Source organism: Triticum urartu, chromosome 4A, assembly GCF_056163025.1.
Source record: "Triticum urartu cultivar PI428250 chromosome 4A, HENAU_Tu73, whole genome shotgun sequence".
Lineage (NCBI taxonomy): Eukaryota > Viridiplantae > Streptophyta > Magnoliopsida > Poales > Poaceae > Triticum > Triticum urartu.
The window spans coordinates 302,361,383-302,380,665 of NC_141876.1; the positions used below are offsets into that span (position 1 = coordinate 302,361,383).

The 19,283-nt window shown below is 49.3% G+C and overlaps 1 protein-coding gene across 1 annotated transcript; it reads right to left on the reverse strand.

The window, feature by feature from the left end:
* Positions 1-8,114: 8,114 nt before the first annotated feature.
* On the reverse strand, positions 8,115-17,973 carry LOC147975658 (uncharacterized). Its single transcript, XM_087518279.1, has 5 exons — positions 17,856-17,973; positions 9,360-9,837; positions 9,101-9,215; positions 8,747-9,019; positions 8,115-8,671 (listed from the first exon to the last, which is right to left on the reverse strand). The coding sequence occupies exons 2-5, from the start codon at positions 9,780-9,782 to the stop codon at positions 8,256-8,258; spliced, it is 1,227 nt and encodes a 408-aa protein (XP_087374405.1). The 5' UTR covers positions 9,783-9,837; positions 17,856-17,973; the 3' UTR covers positions 8,115-8,255.
* Between the last annotated feature and the right edge of the window lie 1,310 nt (positions 17,974-19,283).

Here is a 19,283-nt window from a genome sequence, read left to right on the forward strand (position 1 = left end):
ACCGTCGATATCTTCGGAGTCGAAGTCGAGCATGTCGGTTAAGTCGTCGACAGTGGCTACAAAGTGGGTGGTGGGTGGGCTTTGAATTTCTTCATCGTCCGTATCCCAACCTTGCTGACCGTAGTCCGGCCAGGGCTCTCCGGATAAAGAGAGAGACTTTAGTGACTTCAGGATATCGCCGAAAGGCGAGTGCTAAAAGATGTCCACGGTAGTGAACTCCATGATTGGCGCCCAATCAGATTCGATTGGCAGGGGCGCGGAGGGTTCGGAGTCCGGAGAGGAGTCCGGCTCCTTGGAGTGACGAGTCTCGCAGAGTACGGGGCTGGTGCTTGGCTCAATCGCCATTGGGGTCACAGCCCCCGAGGTGGCGTCCAACCGCCCATCCTCGATCGACGCAGTTGGCTCCGAATTAAGGGTTGGAGCCGATGCGGGTGTGGCCTCCAGGGTGCTATTCGGCGGCAGAGCTAGATCATGCTCGTCGTGACAGTGCGGCATGCTTGGCAGTGGCTCGAATCCGTCGAAGATCAAGTCTCCGCGGATGTCAGCCGTGTAGTTTAAACTTCCAAATCTGACCTGACGGCCAGGGGCGTAGCTTTCGATCTGCTCCAGAAGGCCAAGCGAATTGGCCCGCAGTGCGAAGCCGCAGAAGACGAAGATCTGTCCAGGGAGGAAGGTCTCACCCTAGACTGCATCGCTGTCGATGATCGTAGGAGCCATCGAGCCTGACGACGACGACACAGAGGAACCCTCAATGAAAGCACCAATGTCGGTGTCAAAACCGGCGGATCTCGGGTAGGGGGTCCCGAACTGTGCGTCTAGGCCGGATGGTAACAGGAGACAAGGGACATGAAGTTTTACCCAGGTTCGGGCCCTCTCGATGGAGGTAAAACCCTACGTCCTTCTTGATTAATATTGATGATATGGGTAGTACAAGAGTAGATCTACCACGAGAGCGAGGAGGCTAAACCCTAGAAGCTAGCCTATGGTATGATCGTTGATGTGTATGTTGTCATACGGACTAAAACCCTCTGGTTTATATAGACACCGGGTAGGGCTAGGGTTACATAGAGTCGGTTACAATGGTAGGAGATCTGCATATCCGTATCGCCAAGCTTGCCCTCCACGCCAAGGAAAGTCCCTCCCGGACACGGGACAAAGTCTTCAATCTTGTATCTTCATAGTCCAGGACTCCGGCTGAAGGTATAGTCCGGCCATCCGGACACCCCCTAATCCAGGACTCCCTCACCTGCTACTCCTTAGAGTTGAGTCTGGTCTGATTCATCGAGAATGAATTGGAACGTGGTGAACATGTCCTACCGTTGAGAGCTAAGTGTGTGAACACGATTTGGTAAAGGTAGTGGTGAGAGGCCATGTAGGAGTACATGGTGGGTTGTCTCATTGCAGCCGTTCTCAGGAACTGAGTTATGTCTTTGTGATCCATGAACAGTTACTACCACACATTGGGTTCCGGTAACTCGACCCCTCTCGACTTATTAATCAACTCGATCTCTGTCCAGGAGTTGCAACTAGTTTCTGGTGTTTGTAGGTAGTGTTAGTAGTCTACCAAGTGGCACCCGGTACAGGTGGGCTTGGGACAGACTAGGCACAGTGGCACGATGTACCAAGTGGCACCCGGATGGTGGGCTTGGGAACCTTGCTCACACCGTTTGGGGCCGTGAGCGACACCCCGGCCAGATCTCCTTGCGGATGGAACCCGAATAGGGGATAAACCTGGACTAGAGACTTGTGTGGTTAGTTAGGTCGTGGCCGACTCCCTCGCCAGGCTTCCGCTTGAAGGTTGCCGAGATATACGACGTGTACATGGTGGTAAGTGGCGAGAGCGTGTGTGAAGAAGTACACCCCTGCAGGGCCATCATTATCTATTCGAATTGCCAGATTCCTCGGATATGGAAACTTGGACCCCTTGCAACGTTCATAGACAAGTGAAAGTGGATACTCTAAAACTCGCAATATAAGTGTGAATGCTATGGATGGCCTTCTCGTAGGGAGACGGGAGCGGATCCATACTGGTGTATTGATATGGTGAATATGTGGACTCGTGTGCGCCACCTCAAAGAGTTATTTGCCGTAGTAGTTCAGGTTAGCCACTGAGTCAAAGCTGGCTTGCTGCAGTTAAACGCCACCACCCCCTTTATTGCTACCAATGCATATGTAGTTAGTTCTGATGTAAGTCTTGCTGGGTACATTTGTACTCACGTTTGCTTAATTTATGTTTTGAAAAGAGAGACTTCAATTCACTAGTGGTTCCACGTGGACTTCGATGTTTAGCTTGATACCCCAGCTACGATCTTGTGCCCTCGGCAGGATCTTGTAGATAGTTAGGCTTCTTAGCCCTATTCATTTGTAGATGCCTGTACTCAGACATGTTAAGCTTCCGCATGTGCTTTGACTTGTATGCTCTAAATGTTGGGTCATGAGACCCATGTTTGTAATATCTCACTCCTCCGAGCCTAATGAATAAATACTTGAGTTGTAGAGTCATGTTCTGATGCCATGTTGTATTTGCACATATCGAGCATATTGTGTGTATGTTATTAAAGTGCTTGGTATGTGTGGGATCTGACTATCTAGTTGTTTATCCTAGGTAGCCTCTCTTACCGGGAAATGTCTCCTAGTGCTTCCACTGAGCCATGGTAGCCTGCTGCATCCCAGATTACCAGAGTCTTGCTTGCCCAGTTTCTACTGCTCCGGAACACTTAGGCTGGCCGGCATGTGTCCTTCTTCGTTCCTGCATCTGTCCCTTTGGGGAAATGTCACGTGGTGATCCTTTAAGTCCTTGTATCTTGCTACGACTTAGGATTCACTCGTTGTTGATCGACACATTCGTTGCTGGGTCATGTATGCCTGTTCCTGTAAGTTAGTGCCACTTTGGGTTCACGATTAGCCATGTCATCCCGGGTTCATTATCATATGGATGCTAGCGACACTATCATATACATGAGCCAAAAGGCGCAAACGTTCCCAGGCTTGGTAAGGCGTCACCCGTGGGAATACCGTGCGTGAGGCCGCAAAGTGATGTGAGGTGTTACATGCTAGATCGGTGTGGCATTGGATTGGGGTCCTGACAGCTTTGGTATCAGAGCCTGACTGCCTGTAGGATTACCAAGCCAAACTGGCCGAAGTTGTGTCTAGAAATGCTTTAGTATGTAAGGGAATTGATTGTGGATGGGAACGTAAGGCTCTTTTTACTCCTTATCCTCATGACCTTCTGATCTGAGTCATCTTATCTTTTCTACGGGGTTAAGAACTAGGCTTCTCTTCTATCTCTTAGGATGACGTGTTACTAAACCGTAGTTGCCTAGGATTGTTGAGTTCAAGCCTCGGTTCAGTTCCTACTACTTCCATATGTTCATAGCTGGCCTCAGAACCTTGAGTTTGTGATGTTGAGTGGCTATGCCACCATTTTTGCAGGTTGTCTCAAATCTTTTTGAGCAATTACAGAAGTTATGCTGTCTGATTCATCCTAGGTTTCTAAATAGTCTGATGCACTTGCAAATCTTTCCTCCATGTTCCCATTGTATTTTTGGGCCAGATTAAGCACACTAATCGGTGTGTTGAGGTACTCTGTTTCCTTGACGTGTATGTTGGAGTTAGTATTATGACCCTAGGTGTCCTCGAGAACCACTCAGTAATTTAGCAATGCTTTCGTATCCCCAGTGTGATGATTCTGGCCATCATTCTTGAAAGTATCCTGTGATGCCATTTAGTAGTAGGTATTCTACTCCTGTGTTCTTGACCCAAGAATCACTCTGTTCACTTCCTGTTAATAGTGTTGCTAGTTCCTTTAGGATATTAGTAACCCATGCAGTGTGATGATTCTGGCCATCATTCTTGAAAGTATCCTGTGATGCCATTTAGTAGTAGGTATTCTACTCCTGTGTTCTTGACCCAAGAATCACTCTGTTCACTTCCTGTTAATAGTGTTGCTAGTTCCTTTAGGATATTAGTAACCTTTGCGATACTCCTCGAGGTCCGTGGTATTTCCTTCTTCCAAATACCTTGAACCATTAAGGCAGAAGTTCTTTGAACCAAAAGATCACCATTAGAGTACTCCTAAGGAGTTCTCCATTCATAATTGTGATTCTGCCAGTTCTACCTTTCTGCATGGGTTATCCGGAAGAAATATGTTGAACTCGTTCGACATACTAATCTATGCATCCACAACTCAGAAAGTTATATGTTCCTTTGAGTTGTCCCCCTTCAGTTATATTCCGACCTTCATCTATCAATTGATAGTCAAGAGTATGTGAGCATTATTTCATCGGTGCCTATCGTTCTTGTGGTCCGTCAAGCCATTCTAGTTCAGATTGACTAGGCGAAACAAACTCCAGTACCTCATCCATTTCTAGGATTGGGTCAAAGCAGTTGTATTTCGCAGATCAAATGCAATAAAGCTATTGGTCTGTTCTACCCGTTCCTATCAAATCCGATTGGGCGCCGATCATGGAGGTTACCTCCGCGGATATTTTTCAGCACTCGCCCTTTGGCGACATACTGAACTCATTAAAGTCTCTCTCCTTGTCAGGAGGATCATGGCCGAACTATGTCCGGGAGGACTGGGATGCGGACGACGAAGAAATTCGAGGCCCACCCACCACCCACTTAGTAGCCACTGTCGATGACTTAACCGACATGCTCGAATTCGACTCCGAAGACATCGACGGTATGGACGACGATGCGGGAGGCGAAGAGGAACCACCGCCCACAGGGCACTAGACAGCCACCTCATCATACAATATATACATGGTGGATACACCCAAAGAAGGCAATGGCGACGAGATAGCGGAGGATGACCCCTCCAAGAAGCAAACCAAGTGCCGACGTCAGCGGCGCCGCTCTAAGTCCCACCAAATCAAAAGTGGTGATACCGGCATAGGAGATAATAATACTCCGGATAGTGCCGAGATCTGCTAGCTGACAGATGGACTGAAGTCCTCGCGGCCGAGGAATATAAACTCGAGCGCCCTTCCAAGAATTACCCAAAGTGCAGGTTGCTACCCCGACTGGAGGAAGAAGCGTATGATACAGCTGATCGGCCACCTCGTGGCCGTGATAGAGAGGCATTCTAGCCAAAAACTCAGCCTCCACCCCGACGCCATTCAAATAAAAAGGCATGGGGAGATACGCCAGACCTGCGAGACATATTGGAGGACAAAGAAAAGCATGCAAGATCGATCTACGGATCACGAGGGCGCGCCACTCTGTGAGACGATAAACGTCACGCCGGATACAGTAAAAGCAAATCCAGCTGGGCCGAACACAGTGGGCAAGACCCATTCGAGCTGCGTCGCGATATAGCCCAATATAGAGGCGCCGCACACCACTTATGCTTCACAGACAAAGTAATGGATCATCAAATCCCAGAAGGTTTCAAACCTGTAAATATTGAATCATACGACGGCACAACAGATCCCGCAGTATGGATCGAGGATTTCCTCCTCCACATCCACATGGCCCGCGGTGATGACTTACACGCCATCAAATACCTCCCACTAAAGCTCAAGCGACCAACGTGGCATTGGCTTAACAGCTTGCCAGCCGAGTCCATCAGCTATTGGGAAGATCTGAAAGCCGCATTGCTCGACAACTTTCAGGGCACTTATGTGCGGCCACCAGATGCCGATGACTTGAGCCACATAATTCAGCAGCCAGAAGAATTGACCAGGCAATTCTGGACTCGGTTCCTAACAAAGAAAAATGAAATTGTCGACTGTCCGGATGCAGAGGCCCTAGCAGCTTTCAAACACAACATCCGCGATGAATGGCTAGCCCGGCACCTTGGTTAGGAAAAACCGAAATCTATGGCAGCCCTCACGACACTCATGACCCGCTTTTGTGCGGGAGAAGACAGCTGGCTGGCTCATAGTAATAACATATCAAAGAACCATGGTACTTTGGATACTAAGGATGGCAATAGCAGGTCACGTCGCAACAAACATTAGCGCCGCATTAACAGCGATAATAGCGAGGATACGGCAGTCAATGCCGGATTCAAAGGTTCTAAACCCGGTCAGCGGAAAAAGCCATTCAAACAAAGTACGCGGGGACCGTCCAGCTTGGACCGTATACTCGATCGCTCGTGTCAAATACACGGCACCCCAGAAAAGCCAGCCAATCACACCAACAGGGATTGTTGGGTGTTCAAGCAGGCCAGCAAATTAATTGCCGAAAACAAGGACAAGGGGCCACATAGCGATGACGAGGAGGAGCCCCGGCAGCCACACACTGTTCCCCCACAAGTGCGGACGGTGAACATGATATACGCAACCCACATCCCCAAGAGGGAGCGGAAGCGTGCGCTCAGGGACGTATATGCGTTGGAGTCAGTCGCCCCAAAGTTCAACCCGTGGTCCTCCTATCCGATCACTTTTGATCACAGGGACCATCCCACTAGTATCCGTCATGGCGGATTCGCCGCACTGGTTCTGGACCCAATCATTGACGGATTTCACCTCACTCGAGCCCTTATGGATGGCGGCAGCATCCTGAACCTGCTTTATCAGGACACAGTGCGCAAAATGGGTATAGACCCCTCAAGGATCAAACCCAGAAAAACGACCTTTAAGGGCGTCATTCCAGGCGTAGAGGCCCATTGCACAGGCTCAATTACACTGGAACTGGTCTTCGGATCCCCGAATAACTTCTGAAGCGAAGAGTTAATCTTCGATATAGTCCCGTTCCGCAGTGGTTATCATGCACTGCTCGGGTGAACCGCATTTGCGAGATTCAATGCGGTACCGCATTATGCATACCTCAAGCTCAAGATGCCAGGACCTCGCGGGGTTATTACAGTCAATGGAAACACAGAGCACTCTCTCCGAACAGAGGAGCACACTGCGGCCCTCGCAGCAGAAGCGCAAAACAGCCTCTCAAGGCAATCCACCAATTCGGCATTTCGAAACCCAGACACCTTCAAACGCGCTCGGAGCAATCGGCAAATAGACCGCCTGGCGCGATCTGAGCTCATGTAGCAATGCGGCCCCCACCCCAGTCCCAGCCAAACGGCGAAGCTCATGCCACGCGTACATAATTACGCATTAAAAATACCATGGGCATAGGTGGGGAGGGGGGGCACACTGCGGCACGCCCCAAGACGAGGCTTAAACCACACTAGGGGCTTCCCGTTTGGTTATTTTTCTCTTTTTTCAGGACCTTAATCTCTGGGAACCCTGTCCGGCAGCACTACTGCCGAACACATGATGCAACAACCAAGGAGGCAGAAAGCTACGTCACACCACGGAATTCCCAAGTGGATTACAATAACGAGCAAAATATTTGATTTAATACTATTCCTCAGCTTGCCCTTGGAAGGGACATAGTCCCACTCTTTGCTTATCACACTATCTGTATCATTCTGCTTTAACGCACCTTTTCGAATAAACAACATCACGACTATTATTGCATTCTTGTTATATATATATGCGTTCATTAACGACGCCTTGCAACCGAACACTTTGGTACGGCCAATACACCAGGGGCTTACGTACCCCACAATATGGTGTGAAAAGTCCGAACACTTTCACAAGTGTGGCACCCCGATCTTATAGCATTATATGCATCAGCTTCGAATCATGTCTTTCATCAAATGTTGGGTTTGCCCGGCTCCTATGTTTTGGTACCTTACATTCCGCTCTATCGGCTAAGGTAGCGCTAGGAGAACTACTGCGATTGTGCCCTGGTTCTGCCGGGCTGAGCACCTCAGTAGAGAAAGCTAAAACTGACTGTCATGATAAGGCAAGAGACTGGTCACTGTTCGGCGAGGTTTTCGAGTCCCTAAAGACTTATGCCGCTTAGGGCGAGGGGCTGACCCTGTCCGGCTTAAAGGCGTGTATCGCGCCCCGAATTCGGCCTTCCGAATACCAGGGGCTTCGTTGAAATTTAAAATTATAGAATTCTATGGCTAAGTGAGAGTGATAAACCATTATTAGTCCGGTTGCCTTGTTCGTTGTGCTGAGCACCTCCCTCGAAGGACCCAAACATGGGAACAAGAGTGCTCAGGTTTATCCCGAACACCCCAGCACTCGTGGCATGGGGGCAGAAGCCAAGGACTAACCATCTCTCAGATTGGATAAACAGCCAAACAGAAGGTAATATTTTAAATTCACACAAGCGTTGCATAGCGCATATGAAACAAGTTTTCATCATACAGGATCACACGAGCAAGTTTAATCAAATATTACATCCTTGGAACATTCGTCCGCTACAAGACGGGCACCCTTTAGGAAACCCTCATATTAGATTTCGGGGGTGCGATGCTCTTTGCCCTGCGGCAGCCCTTCCTTGATCATCTTCACAGCGTCTAGCTTGGCCCACTGCTCCTTCACATGGGCGAAAGCCTGGCATGCACCTTCGACGTAGACGAACTGCTTGACGACCTCCAGCCGTGGGCAGGCATCCACAAGCCGCCTCACCAGGCCGAAGTAGCTATTCGGAAGGGCGTCGCCAGGCCACAGCCGGACTATAAGGCCCTTCATGGCCTGTTCGGCCGCCTTGTGCAGCTCGACCAACTGCTTTAGCTGGTCGCTCAGAGGCATAGGGTGTTTGGTCCCAGTATACTGAGACCAGAACAGCTTCTCCGTTGAGCTTCCCTCCTCGGCCTGGTAAAACGGTGCGGCATCCGACATGCTGCGGGGCAAATCTGCGAATGCTCCTGGAGAGCTCTGAATTCGGGTAAGTAATCGGTAATTTACTTTTACATGCTTGCTTTGCATATAGAATGCCTTACCCGCCGCTATTTTCTTCATCGCATCAATCTCCTGGAGGGCCTTTTGGGCTTCAGCCTTGGCACTTTTTGCGCTCTCAAGGGTAGCGGCAAGCTCAGACTCTCGCGTCTTCGAGTCAAGCTCCAACGCCTCGTGCTTCGTCACGAGAGCCTGGAGCTCTTTCTGCACCTCGCCCACCCGAGCCTCTTGCTTTTCCCGCTCGATACGCTCCTTGTCCGCTTTATCTTCGGCCCTGGTTAGCGCTTGATTCAGGGTGGCCACCTCGGTCGTGGCCCCTGGCAGATATACGATGATCCTGTCATTTTGCAATCGCGTTTCTTATATATATACATATCTATAGACAGGGTATTACTTACCCTTGTTCTCCTCGAGCTGCCTCTTGGCAAGGCCGAGCTCTTTCTTGGACCCCTCGAGGTCCTGCTTCAGTACGGCGACCTCCGCAGTCAGTGCGGCGGACGCCAGCAGCGAGGCCTGCATACGCATATTGACATACTTATATTAGACTCCTGCGATATTATTTGATCCTCTGTTCGGCTTTTCATTGTGAACACCGAACAAAGCATCAGGGGCTACTGTCTATGCGGTAATATTTTTCCTACATTTTAAAACACTTACCTCAAAGCCTGTTAGAAGGCTGGCACAGGCTTCAGTCAATCCGCTCTTGGCGGACTGAACCTTCTGGACCACCGCACTCATAATAGTATGGTGCTCCTCGTCGATGGAAGTGCTGCGAAGCACTTCCAGCAGATTGTCCGGTGCCTCTGGATGGACAGAGGTCACCAGCACAGGCGTCTTGCGCCTCTTAGAAGGAGGCCGCCTGCCCGAGCCCGGAACCACTGGAGGTTCCGGTGCGGTGTTCGGCTGAGGGCCGGACTCGGAGCTCTCAGGGGCCCCGTCCCCTCGGATCCCAGAGTCCGGAAGGTCGCCTTGAGGCGCCTCCGGGACTGTCTCCCCTCGACCAGGTGCCTCTTGAGACAGCACCTCGGCGTCGTCAGCAGGATGAGGGGAGGTGGCGATCGGGACTGGATCGCTATCCATGTCCGACGAGCCCAGGGAGCCGTCCGATGATACATCGATGCTGGATCATGGTGGCCTGCGTAATTATGTTCGGCGTTAGGGAAAGCAGTGCGACAAAGGAATGCTATGAGTTACTCTGGTATCCGAATACTTATGATCTCCCCAGGGGCTTGGCCCTGGGCAACCACTCGTCTTCGCCGTCGGCAGCGGTGGTAGAGTAGTCCGGAAGGAGAGTTCTCCCCTTCTTGGACCCTTCGGCCTCCCTAGTTGGGGCGGCCTTCCTTTTCTTGTCTCCCCTGTCTAGAGGGGGAGCATCCTCTTCTGCCTCCTCATCTTCGGGGGAGGATTGCGCCGTAGAGTCCTCGGACGGTGAGTCCGACGACGCCTGGCGTCGGGAACTCTTTCGGGTTCCCTTGGCCTTCTTGGTCTTCTCCGGCACCGTATAAGGAGCCAGAGTCAGCATATTCGCCAGAAGAGCGTCTGCTGGGCCTTCGGGTAAAGGAGCTGGACAGTCGATCTGTCCGGCCGTCTCCTGCCAGTCCTGCCAAAGGTACGGGAGTTTAGATCCCGCATGGAGTCAATCTATAAAAAATAAGTATCCTGTGAAAGGTAAAGCAGCTTACCGCACTGGCTTGGCGCTTCGCGCTGAATCCGCAATCCTCAGTAATGGGAGGGGGGACCTTGGCGCTTTTGAACAGCACCCTCCAGGCATCTTCGTGAGTTGTGTCGAAGAGCCTATTCAGAGTTCGGTGCTGCGCCGGGTCGAACTTCCACAAGTTGAAGTCCCGTTGTTGGCACGGGAGGATCCGGCGGTGGAGCATGACCTGGACCACGTTGACGAGTTTGAGCTTCTTGTTCACCATGTTTTGAATACATGTTTGGAATCCGGTCAGCTCTCCCGAACTACCCCAGGACAGGCCCTTCTCTTTCCAGGAGGTGAGCCGCGTGGGGATGCCAGATCGGAACTCGGGGGCCGCTGCCCATGCAGGGTCACGCGGCTCGGTGATGTAGAACCACCCCGATCGCCACCCCTTTATGGTTTCCACAAAGGAGCCCTCGAGCCATGTAACGTTGGGCATCTTGCCCACCATGGCGCCTCCGCACTCCGCCTGGCGGTCGCCCACAACCTTCGGCTTGACAATGAAGGTCTTCAACCATAAGCCGAAGTTGGGCTTGATGCGGAGGATGGCCTCGCACACGACGATAAACGCTGAGATATTGAGGATGAAATTCGGGGCCAGATCGTGGAAATCAAGGCCGTAGTAGAACATGAGCCCCCGGATGAATGGGTGAAGAGGGAATCCTAGTCCGCGGAGGAAATGGGTAAGGAACACTACCCTCTCATGGGGCCCAGGGGTGGGGATGAGCTGCCCCTCATCTGGGAGCCGGTGCGCGATGTCGTAGGGTAGGTATCCGGCTCTCCTCAGCTTCTTGATGTCTCCCTCCGTGACGGAGGAGACCATCCACCTGCCTCCCACTCCCGACATGGTGAGGGAAGGTTGATGTGGGAAGTGCGGACTTGGGCGCTAGAGCTCGAGTGTGCGAAAATGGATGAGCAAAGGAGGAAGAAGGCGTGGATGAAAAGGTGAATCCTTATCCCTTTATATGGGCGGACGAAACTATGCGCCCCCCACTAGCCTGGTAAAACTCGCTTATCCCCCAAGCACCGTAATCGATGGCACGGTTCGGTTACCCACACCCATATTGATGAGAATCCCGTAATAAGGGGACACGATCTCTGCTTTGACAAGACGTGTCAAAAAACTGCCTCGCGTTATGTGCGGGGCTAGTTAAAGGAAACTGTTCGAATAATCACCGGGCCATGACATAACGTCATGCTACCAAAACAAGTCAGCAAATTAGATTTGCGAAAATATTATTCTCTCTACGATGGTATGTGGAACTTATTTTGCAGGGTCGGACACTATCCTTGTATTCAAATTCTTCCGTGGAGTATTCGGAGGAGGAACCCGCCTTGCAATGCCGAAGACAATACTGTGCGCCGGACTCATCGTCATTGAAGCCTAGTTCAGGGGCTACTGAGGGAGTCCTGGATTAGGGGGTCTCCGGATAGCCGGACTATATCCTTTGGCCAGACTGTTAGACTATGAAGATACAAGATTGAAGACTTCGTCTCGTGTCCGGATGGGACTCTACTTGGCGTGGAACGCAAGCTAGCCAGTACGGATATGGATATCTCCTCCTTTGTAACCGACCTTGTGTAACCCTAACCCTCTCCGGTGTCTATATAAACCGGAGGGTTTTAGTCCGTAGGACACAACAACGACAACAGACAATCATACCATAGGCTAGCTTCTAGGGTTTAGCCTCTCTGATCTCATGGTAGATCTACACTTGTACTACCCATATCATCAATATTAATCAAGCAGGACGTAGGGTTTTACCTCCATCAAGAGAGCCCAAAACTGGGTAAAACATTGTGTCCCTTGTCTCCTGTTACCATCCGCCTAGACGCACAGTTCGGGACACCCTACCCGAGATCCGCCGGTTTTGACACCGACAGCGTGCTTGCGCTCCCGCTTGGGGATATGAGTGACATAGATCATATTCACTGTTTTTACCTCGGGAGGAAATTTCTTTTGCCTCCTTGTGTTTGTTGGGGGAGGCTCATCGTCATCCTCGCTAGGCGGCCCTTTCCCCTTATGTTCCGTGTTTAGCTTACCAGCCTGTTTAAAGACCCAACAATTTCTGTTGGTATGATTGGCAGGCTTGTTAGGGGTGCCATGGATCTGGCAAGGCCGGTCTAGTATTCTATCAAACAGGATGGACCATCTTTGTTTCCTTTGAATGGCCTCTTTCGCTGACCGGGTTTAGAGCCATTGAATCTGGCATTGACCACCATGTCTTCGGTATCTTTGTTGTTGCTTCAACGCTTGTGTTTGTTGCGCCGTGGGCTGCCGTTGCCATCTCTAGCTTCGGAGGTGCCAGGGTCGCTAATGCTGTTGCTTCTATGAGCTAGCCAACTATCTTCTCCCGCACAAAAGCGGGTCATGAGTGCGGTGAGAGCTGCCATGGACTTCGGCTTTTCTTGGCCGAGGTGTCAGGAAAGCCACTCGTCACGAATGCTATGCTTGAAGGCCGCGAGGGCTTCAGCGTCCGGACAATCGATGATTTGGTTCATTTTAATTAAGAACCTGGTCCAGAGTTTGCGGGCTAACTCTCTGGGTTGCTGGACCATGTGACTGAGGTCATCGGCATCCGGAGGCCAGACATAGGTACCTTGGAAGTTGTCTCTAAAGGCATCTTCCAAATCTTCCCAGCTACCAATAGAGTTCTTTGGGAGGCTATTTAGCCGGTGCCATGCTGGTCCTTTCAGTTTTAAGGGAAGGTATTTGATGGCGTGGAGATCGTCACCGCGGGCCATGTGGATATGGGGAAGGAAATCTTCAATCCATACCGCGGGATCTGTCGCGCCGTCGTATGATTCCATGTTTACGGGTTTAAACCCTTGTGGGAACTGGTGTTGCATTACCTCGTCGGTAAAGCATAAGGGTGTGCGACGCCTCTATACCGGGCAACGTCATGATTGAGTTCATATGACATCCGTATGTGGTTTTTTGCCCTAGTAGGGTTATGCCTATCGCGCCAAGCCTGTCGGTCGTCTTCTCGCATTGGGGTGCGCCCCCTTGATCCATAGATTGATCTTGTTTGGCCTGTCTCTCTGCCCTTACGGCGAGGTGGTGCGGGCTGGTGTTCAGCGCAGGTGGCCGCTTTATCTCGCCCATGCGTGGCCGGTCTGGTTCATCAACGCGTTCATGTTTCGACGGGATTGGCTTGAAGGGCTTGTCGCCGAATTGTGGAAATAGCCGACGCTTTGGATAACTCTTTGTTGGGCGTTGTAGGCCATATTCTTCAGCAGTTAGGACCAGGGTCCATCTGTCATTGAGTGTATCATGTTCGTCTTGGAGCCATTGCTGCTGCTTTTTAAGGCTTCTTGAAGTGGCGATTAGTTGGCGCTTAAAGCGCTCCTGCTCGAGGGGTTCCTCTGGCACGATGAAATCTTCATTGCCGAGGCTGACATCATCCTCAGAGAGCGGTAGATAGTTACTATCTTCTGAATCCTCATTCCCGACCAGATCATCGGGGTTAACTTGCCCCTCCTCCACATTATCCTGTTCGGATGTGGGCTCGACATGGGCTTCAGGTTCTTCGGCGTCCTCTGGTGTGTTATCTTCTCTGGTGCTAGTGTTATTGTCTTTGCCCCGACGTGATTTTGAGGGGAGTCGCTCGCGTCGATGCTTCGGCGGTGCCTCATCAGGTTTGTCCTCCACTGGATCCTTCCTATCTGCACCGTCATCCTCTTTGGGTGTATCCACCATATACACGTCGTATGTGGAGGTGGCCGTCCAACGTCCGCTAAACGGCGGGTCTTGGCCTTGTGCATCTCCGACATCGTCGTCGATGTCCTTGATGTCTTCGGAGGTGTAATTCAGCATGTCGGTTAAGTCCTCGACGGTGGCTATGAAGTGGGTGGTGGGTGGGACGTAAAATTCCCTGCTCTCAGCCCCTAGTCCGGGCTGGGCATAGTCCGGAGGCGATTCATCTGTAATGGCGAGGGACAACACTAAGTCTAGAGCCTAGTTTAAGAGCGAGTGCTCAACGGGGGAACGAGAGTCTGCGGGGCTGGCCAGGGTAAAGGCCTCCTGGCCACGCTTGCTGGGTGCGGGCTTCGAGAGTTTGGAGATAGAGTCCGGGTGCGAGTCTGGCCTTTCCATAATAGGGGGAACCCAGCCTAACTCTGGGCTGGCCGAAGATAAAATCACCTCGGGATCCCTTATTTTAACTTTCATAGCTGAGAGTCCGGCGGGCTTCAAACTCCCATCTTCGGACCCAATAGTTTGCTCCGAATCTAAGGCCAGAGCAGTGGTCGGGTCTGCGAACCCTTGGAAGATCAAATCTCCTCGGATACTAGCGACATAATTTAGGTTCCCGAAACTGATCTGATGACCAAGGGCGTAGCTGTCGATCTGTTCGAGGTGACCAATCAAGTTGGCACACAGAACGAAGCCGTTGAACACAAAAATCTGGCCGGGGAGGAAAGTTTCCCCGAAAACTGCATCGTTGTTGACGGTCGAACAAGCCATCAAACCTTCTGTTTATGGCATAGTGGAACTCTCAATGAAAGCACCAATGTTGGTGTCAAAACCGGCTGATCTTGGGTAGAGGGTCCCGAACTGTGCGTCTAAGGATCGATGGTAACATGAGACAAGGGGGACATGATGTTTACTCAGGACCGGGCCCTCTTAATGGAGGTAAAACCCTATGTTCTGCTTGATTGTATTTGATGAGTATAGGGGTTACAAGAGTTGATCTACCTCGATATCATAATGGCTAAACCCTAGATGTCTAGCCTATATGAATTCTGTTAGCCTCTACGGACTAAACCCACCATTTTATATAGACACTGAAGGGTCCTAGGGTTGTACAGAGTCAGTTTACAGAGAAAGGAAATTATACATCCGGACATTAAGCTTGCCATCCACGCATAAGGGAGTCCTACCCAGACACAAGGGAAGGTCTTCTACGTTGTATCTTCACGGCCCATCAGTCCGGCCCATATCAAATAGCCCGGACACCCGAGGCCCCCTTACTCCAAGACTCCCTCACTCCCCTCTTTAGATTCGCTGCATACCCATCGGGGAACATCAACTGCATTTTCACCCACAAGATAATTTCCCTCATAGCTGGCCTTCCAAGATTGAACCATGCCTTTGGCTTTGTCCAGTTCTGCTTTCCTTTCGGAGGTTGCATGTTTTGTAACAGTCTATCACATAGCGCCTCCAGATCGACTCTAGCCTTACTATTATCCTTGGACTTCCCCTCTATGCCGAACAATGTACCAAAAAGTGCCTCAGTGATATTCTTTTCAATGTGCATCACGTCGATGTTATGTGGGCAAAGGAGGTCTTTGAAGTAAGGCAGATCCCACAACCATGTCTTATGAGTCCAGGCGTGTTTCAAATTATACCCCTTGAAATACCCTGGATGCTCTAGATCTGCCTCGAGAGCGTTTAACTGATCCAGGGTCTCTTGGCCTATCAACGCAGGTGGTGCAGAGTTTTTGACAACTCTACCTTTGATGAAATTCTTCTTGTCTTTCCTGAACTTATGGTGAGGATCCAGGAACTGTCTATGCAAGTCGAAGCAAGAAAACTTGCGACCGGCCTGAATCCAACAAAACTCAAGAGCTCCCTTGCATTTGGGGCATGGGAACCTTCCATGCAAACACCAGCCAACGAATAGCGCATACGCCAGCAAGTCATGTGTCGAGTACATGTACAAGACATGCATTATGAAGTTCTGTTTGCTAAGGGCATCATACGTCTTGTACCCATTATCCCAGGCTTCTTGCAATTCGTCCTTCAGCGGCTGCATGTACACATTCATATTCTTTCATGGATAGTTGGGCCCTAGAATTATCAACGTCGGGAAAATGTTCTTTCTTTGCATAATCTGCCCGGGGGGGGGACATTGAGTGGAATGACAAATACGGGCCAAAAACTGTATTGGGCTGCCATCACACCAAACACACCAAACCCATCCGTGCTGATGGCGACTTGAGGATGCCCTGGATGTGCCGCCTTTTCCTCATGTAATGCATCGAAGTGCTTCCACGCTTCACCCTCCAATGTGTGCACCATCATCAGCTTCCCATCTGCATCTAGTTGGGTTCTGTTGCCCGTTTTGTGCCATGTCATCTGTCTGGCCGTCTCTTCTACCATGAAAAGACGTTGAAGTCTTGGTACGATTTGCATATACCGAAGAACATTAACGGGGATTTTGGTCTGCGTCTTCTCACCCATACCGTTGTCTACCACAACATACCTGGATGACATGCAACTGGGACAATAGTTCAAGTCAGCATACAGAAGCCTAAATAAGGCACATCCTTTCTCACAGGCATGTATCTTCTCACATGGCATCTTAAGAGCACAGATGATTTTGTCTGACTGGTACATGTTTGCAGGTAGTACATGGCCTTTGGGTAGAAAACGTCCAAATACTGTCATCATCGCGTTGTACCATCCTCTTCCCAAGTTGAATTGATCCTTCAGAGCCATTATTTGTGAAATGGCATCCAGCTGACAAAGCTCAGTGTGCTCATGGAGAGGATGTTTGGAAGACTCCAATATTTCATTGAAGGCCTTTGCAGATTCCTCCATCTCATCATCCGAGTCCCGAGCATCATCAAAGTCTTACACCATGTCTCGCATCCCGATACCATGCTCGTCGGTGCGACAACGAACCACCTCGGATCTGGCACGTTGGGAAGACTCACCATGAAATGTCCAGACCATATAACCAGGCGTAAAACCAAACTTCTGCAGGTGTTTACTCATTTCAAGCTCGTCCCTCCTATGATAGTTGTCGCACCCGACACAGGGGCACCGGCTTTTTCTCTGGCCATTTGCAAATGTGGCTCTCACAAACCCACTGGTTTTTGTTAACCATTGATAGGTCATGTCTTCGTGACTAGTGTGACCGGTGTACATCCACGCACGATCACTCATATTGTGTAGCTACTAGACACACAAGAAATATATACATAATTCAGCAAACCATATAGATCAGTAAATGAAGTTTGTCACTTTTATTATGCCCATGCAACCTAGACACTAATAGGTAAAGATAGGTCCTAATCCCACCCAAGCATGTGCCGATTGGGTTCGTTTTCCCATGCTTTTCTTCGGATTCGACGCAAAATTTTGGCAGCACGTCCCCGCTATTCTCTTGATACACGTCTCGGCAATGAGCAGAGAGGATGTGTACCCGGAGAACAACAAGGAGGCACTGATGAAATGCTGCATCGGATCCGGAGCAGAGTATATGGGAAAACGAACCCAATCTACAAATACTCGGGGTGTCCATGGAGAACGTTGGACAATTCGAAAGAATCACGGTTAAAAATATGCAAATGCATGCAAATTTATAGATGTAACCCTTTCGAATGGGAGACGCATAGTGGTCAGGCATACTGATGATTGGAGACACCTATAGCTAGCAAGTTTCATCGGCACGAAGACCGGAATAGAGCAAATGAAGGGGGGAGATGGAGATGTCATTTGTGCTCACCCACGAACGCAGGGGCAGAGCTCGTCGAACGCACGGGGAGGTTGTGAGGATCCGGGCTAGCTATGTACCCCAATATCAAATTAAGGTTTACTTAAAAGGCTTTTATGTTGGGTTGTCCACTTCATTCAAACAAGTTTTAGATTCTATTTTGAGGAGGGTTTTCTTGAAGGGGAACCCATAGATATCTATGAGAGGATGAAAACTATATTTGGGCACCCCATTAATGACCAAGCTGAAATCACATCTCTTTTGCTTTCTTACTAAAATGAATCTATTAAAGAGATAAAAGCTAGCCTAGATGCCTATTTCCGCAACTTTCTTAATATTTCTTCTACCATAAATGGGCATGTACTTTGTAAAAATAGAAAGATTAGTTCCATAGATAACAAGTTTGCTCTCTTTTTCCCTAAAACCAAAGACGGCAATACCTAGATCTATCCTTGCTTTTTATGCCTAGCTAGGGGCATTAAACGATAGCACTTGTTGGGAGGCAACCCAATTTTATTTTTATTCCTTGCTTTTTGCTCCTGCTTAGTAATAAATAACTTATCTAGCCTCTGTTTTGGTTGCGTCTTTTTGTGTTTAATTAGTGTTTGTGCCAAGTAGAACCGTTGGGAAGACTTGGGGAAAGTCTTGTTAATCATGCTGTAAAAAAACAGAAACTTTAGTGCTCACGAGAACTGCTGCCATTTTTATCTGGGAAGTGATATTTAGTTCATTATTTTTTCAGATGATTAATAGATAAATTACTCACGTCCAGCAATTTATTTTAGAATTTTTGGGGTTCCAGATCTTGCACTAGCTACAGATTACTACAGAGTGTTCTGTTTTTGACAGATTCTGTTTTTCGTGTGTTGTTTGCTTATATTAATGAATCTATGGCTAGTAAAATAGTTTATAAACCATAGAGAAGTTGGAATACATTAGGTTTCACACCAATATAAATAAAAAATGAGTTCATTACAGTAACTTGAAGTGTTCTTTTGTTTTCTTTCGCTAACGGAGCTCACGAGATTTTCTACTTTAAGTTTTGTGTTGTGAAGTTTTCAAGTTTTGGGTAAAGATTTGATGGATTATGGAACAAGGAGTGGCAAGAGCCTAAGCTTTGGGATGCCCATGGCACCCCCAAGATAATCTAAGGACACCTAAAAGCCAAAGCTTGGGGATGCCCTGGAAGGCATCCCCTCTTTCGTCTACTTCTATCGCTAACTTTACTTGGAGCTATATTTTTATTCACCACATGATATGTGTTTTGCTTGGAGCGTCTTGTATTATTTGAGTCTTTATTTGTTAGTTTACCACAATAATCCTTGCTGTACACACCTTTTGAGAGAGCCATACATGATTTGTAATTTTTTAGAATACTCTATATGCTTCACTTATATCTTTTGAGTTATATAGTTTTGCTCTAGTACTTCGCTTATATCT